We start from the raw sequence: 5,000 nt of genomic DNA, 5'->3' as shown, positions 1-5,000 counted from the left end.
CCTGTTCTGATCGTGTACTGGTCCTGTACTGGTCGTGTACTGGTCGTGTACTGGTCCTGTACTGGTCCTGTTCTGGTCGTGTACTGGTCCTGTTCTGGTCCTGTTCTGATCGTGTACTGGTCCTGTACTGGTCGTGTACTGGTCCTGTTCTGATCGTGTACTGGTCGTGTACTGGTCGTGTACTGGTCCTGTACTGGTCCTGTTCTGATCGTGTACTGGTCCTGTACTGGTCGTGTACTGGTCCTGTTCTGATCGTGTACTGGTCGTGTACTGGTCGTGTACTGGTCCTGTACTGGTCCTGTTCTGATCGTGTACTGGTCCTGTACTGGTCGTGTACTGGTCCTGTACTGGTCCTGTACTGGTCCTGTTCTGATCGTGTACTGGTCCTGTACTGGTCGTGTACTGGTCGTGTACTGGTCCTGTACTGGTCCTGTTCTGATCGTGTACTGGTCCTGTACTGGTCGTGTACTGGTCCTGTACTGGTCCTGTACTGGTCCTGTTCTGGTCGTGTACTGGTCCTGTACTCACTGGTTGCGAGCGTCCACAAAAACCTCCGAGACACCTTCACTACAGGTGACGGGTTATCTTCAACAGAATCCAGAGAACTCTTCATCATCATCATCATCACCAGGTAAAACAGACAGAACAGACCCAGGATCACGTCTCCGACCCTGTGTGAGAGCGAGACACGAGATCACAGAGTTACTGCTCCCACAGTCGCAAGAGGAGAGAACAATTTAAAAAAAATCAACTTTGAGAACGGTGATTAAAAAAAAAAATAAAACATAAAAAACATTTCTTAAACATTGGGAAGAGAATTTTTTCCAAAAAAAAATAATTAAATATTTGAAAATAAAAAGTACATGAAAATTAGGACAAAATTAGATTAAAAAATAAGTTCAACTAAAAACTGAATGAGAAACTTTGGAGAATTTGATATATATAGTTAAAGAAAATGGAATCGAATGAGTTTTGTGTTTGTGATTTAGTTCAACAGGTAACATTTATTTGTTTGTTCATTCCAGAATCAACATATTCTTTATTATTATTATTATTATTATTATTATTATTATTATTATTATTATTACAGAAGACATTTTGTACAGATACTATATATTTCTGATCTGTTTTCCTCTAAGTTTGTTGACTACAGTATATATTGTATGATGTACTTTTTAGACTATATGTTTATTTTTAGTCCAGTTCCCCTTCAGCCTTTTCTCACCTGGCCTCAGGCAGTTTGTGGAACGTGTAGTAGACCTGCAGAAAGAACTGCTGAGGAACGTCCTTCACACCCAGAATGTTCTGCGCAAACACACGCACACACACATTAAATAAGAGAGTTTTTATGTGTGTGTGTATGTGTGTGTGGGTGGCTGGGTGTGGGGGTGAGTGTGTGTGTATGTGTGTGTGGGTGGGTGGGTGTGGGGGTGAGTGTGTGTGTGTGTGTGTATGTGTGTGTGTGTGTATGTGTGTGTGTGTGGGGGGGGTGAGTGTGTGTGTGTGTATGTGTGTGTTTGTATGAGTGTGTGTGTGTCTCACTTTGACCTGTCCGAAGCCGATGGTCACAGCTGCTGCACACGTAAATCCCTTTATAACAGGATAGGAAATAAAATCCAGCAGAAAACCTAAAAAAAAAACAAAAAAAACCCCATAATTCTGTTTAACCAACATGACAAAAACATCACAAGAACTCTGTACATGTGTAATATAACACACTGTTGTAGTAAAAACATTTATTAACTTAACATTTACTGTAGACCTGTTATTTTAATAGGTCTTTTAATGTCAAGAACAAGAATTAAAGACAATATATAGCGTGGTTAATTTATTGTTATTATTGTTATTGTTATTATTGTTGTTGTTATAATTGTTATTATTGTTGTTATAATTGTTGTTATTACTGTTGTTGTTGTTATTATTGTTGTTATTGTTGTTGTTATTATTGTTGTTATTACTGTTGTTATTATTATTGTTATTATTGTTATTATTATTGTTGTTGTTATTATTGTTGTTGTTATTGTTGTTGTTATTATTGTTATTACTGTTGTTGTTATTATTATTGTTGTTATTGTTGTTATTATTGTTGTTATTACTGTTGTTGTTATTATTATTGTTATTGTTGTTGTTATTACTGTTGTTGTTGTTATTGTTGTTGTTATTATTGTTGTTATTACTGTTGTTATTACTGTTGTTATTATTATTGTTATTATTGTTATTATTATTGTTATTATTGTTGTTGTTGTTATTATTATTGTTATTATTGTTGTTGTTATTATTGTTATTACTGTTGTTGTTATTATTATTGTTGTTATTGTTGTTATTATTGTTGTTATTACTGTTGTTGTTATTATTATTGTTATTGTTGTTGTTATTATTGTTGTTGTTGTTATTGTTGTTGTTATTATTATTGTTGTTGTTATTATTGTTGTTGTTGTTTTTAGCAGTATGTGCAGTATAATTATAATGTTTGAGTTATAGAGTGTTATTATGTTGGATGGAGTTTAAGCTGTTGAACTAAATCAGATCTCAGTGTGTTGTTTTATTTACCAAGTCGGAGTAAAGCCATAGTGAGCTGGATGATGCCACACAGCAGCGTCAGCACTACAGCATAGACTGGATCCCCTCTGATGTAGGACAAACACAGCAGAGACATGATGGCTGTCGGGCCCAAGGTGATGTCCTTCGATGTCCCGAACACACAGTAAACAAACCCCCCCATGAAGGACGAGTACAAACCATACTGCACAGAGAGAGAGAGACAGAAGGAGGACAAGAATTAAACAGAATTCTCCATTTTAATATCAATGTAATTAAATAGAAATATTAAATTATACAGTCATTTTAAATATACGATCAACACTACATATAAACACTACATATAAACACTACATATAAACACTACATATAAACACTACATATAAACACTACACATATAAACACTACATATAAACACTACACATATAAACACTACATATAAACACTACATATAAACACTACATATAAACACTACACATATAAACACTACATATAAACACTACACATATAAACTACATATAAACACTACATATAAACACTACATATAAACACTACATATAAACACTACACATATAAACACTACATATAAACACTACATATAAACACTACATATAAACACTACATATAAACACTACACATATAAACACTACATATAAACACTACACATATAAACACTACATATAAACACTACACATATAAACACTACATATAAACACTACATATAAACACTACATATAAACACTACATATAAACACTACACATATAAACACTACATATAAACACTACACATATAAACACTACATATAAACACTACACATATAAACACTACATATAAACACTACACATATAAACACTACATATAAACACTACATATAAACACTATACATATAAACACTACATATAAACACTACACATATAAACACTACATATAAACACTATACATATAAACACTATACATATAAACACTACATATAAACACTACACATATAAACACTACATATAAACACTACATATAAAATTAAATAAATTCTGCAGAAAAAAAGCTGCAGAAAAAGAGCAAAGTTCACTACAAATCTATGCAGAATTTTATTGTAACTGTTACAAGTGCAAAGTCTACTGGGAAAAGTGGGAACACTGGTGTTGATGAGGAGGAGGACTGGCTGTGGCTGATGGGGTAAAGGGGGAACACTGGTGTTGAGGAGGTGGAACTGGCTGTGGCTGATGGGGTAAAGGGGGAACACTGGTGTTGAGGAGGTGGAACTGTCTGTGGCTGATGGGGTAAAGGGGGAACACTGGTGTTGAGGAGGAGGAACTGGCTGTGGCTGATGGGGTAAAGGGGGAACACTGGTGTTGAGGAGGAGGAACTGGCTGTGGCTGATGGGGTAAAGGGGGATGTGAAAGTGCTGCTTTGACAAATTCACGCAGAAAAACTGTAGCAACACAAGCAGTGTGACAGGAAACAGAAACAGGAAGTAGACATTAGATTAAATCACCCTGATTATTTTACACATCTTGAGTTAGACTTTAGATTATTTTTTCTGACAGATGAAATGTCAGATTTTTAGAGCAGATTTTAATGACCTTTGGGCCGACGGAGTGTAATTGCAGGTGTAGTTGTTACCTGCACAGGTAAGCCGGCCACCTCGGCATAGGCCAGGGCCTGAGGGACGGTGGTCATCCCCACGGTGAGTCCCGCCAGTATGTCCATCTTCATCCAAGTCAGACTGTACGCAGGGAGCCACGTGAGGACGGGAAGACGAGAACGCAGCATGGAGACGGAGCAACATCTCACCAAGACGTGTCTCAGAGAACCAGAGAATGACTCCATCACGAGTGTCCACTCAAACCTCTGGGATAAACATCACTTGGTGCACTCCTGCCTACATTTCCCACAATGCAGTTCGACTACCTGCTGATCGGAGTGGGCTGGGATTCAACCTGGCTTCAAGTCAAGCAGCGGCGCAGCGAGTCTTTAGATTCCTCATATATTAAAAAAAAAGGTAGAAAAACGTAAAACATGAGTCAGAATGTAGTGTGTGTGTGTGTGTGTGTGTGTGTGAGTGTGTGTGTGTGTGTGTGTGTGAGTGTCTGTGTGTGTGAGTGTGTGTGTGAGTGTCTGTGTGTGTGAGTGTGTATGTATGTGTGTGCAAGAGAGAGAGAGAGTGTGTGTGTGTGTGTGGGGTGAGTGTGTGTATGTGTGTTTGTGTATGTGTGTGTGTGTGCAAGAGAGAGAGAGTGTGTGTGTAGGGTGTGTGTGTGTGTATGTGTGTTTGTGTGTATGTGTGTGTGCGTGTGTGTAGGGTGTGTGTGTGTGTATGTGTTTGTGTGTATGTGTGTGCGTGTGTGTGTAGGGTGTGTGTAGGGTGTGTGTGTGAGAGAGAGAGAGTATGTGTGTGAGTGTGTGTAAGTGTGAGTCAGTATGTATGTGTGTGTGTGTGTGTGTGTGTGTAGGGTGTGTGTGT

At 37.7% G+C, this 5,000-nt stretch overlaps 1 protein-coding gene across 3 annotated transcripts in view; it reads right to left on the bottom strand.

Moving 5' to 3' along the window:
* The window catches only part of slc26a11 (solute carrier family 26 member 11), a 16,469-nt gene that overhangs the window by 8,147 nt on the left and 3,322 nt on the right, over positions 1 to 5,000 (bottom strand). For all 3 annotated transcript variants that reach the window (XM_060859439.1, XM_060859438.1, XM_060859440.1), the window contains 5 exons: positions 4,160 to 4,518; positions 2,551 to 2,743; positions 1,543 to 1,628; positions 1,226 to 1,305; positions 529 to 671 (listed from right to left, as the gene is read on the bottom strand). In XM_060859439.1, the coding sequence (XP_060715422.1) occupies positions 529 to 671; positions 1,226 to 1,305; positions 1,543 to 1,628; positions 2,551 to 2,743; positions 4,160 to 4,366 (709 nt within the window). In that variant the 5' untranslated portion in view covers positions 4,367 to 4,518. The remainder of the gene's footprint in view (positions 1 to 528; positions 672 to 1,225; positions 1,306 to 1,542; positions 1,629 to 2,550; positions 2,744 to 4,159; positions 4,519 to 5,000) is intronic.

Source organism: Tachysurus vachellii, chromosome 23 (assembly GCF_030014155.1).
Source record: "Tachysurus vachellii isolate PV-2020 chromosome 23, HZAU_Pvac_v1, whole genome shotgun sequence".
Lineage (NCBI taxonomy): Eukaryota > Metazoa > Chordata > Actinopteri > Siluriformes > Bagridae > Tachysurus > Tachysurus vachellii.
The sequence above is the reverse complement of the archived record's forward strand: the minus strand, read 5'-3'. Positions and strand labels throughout refer to the sequence as shown.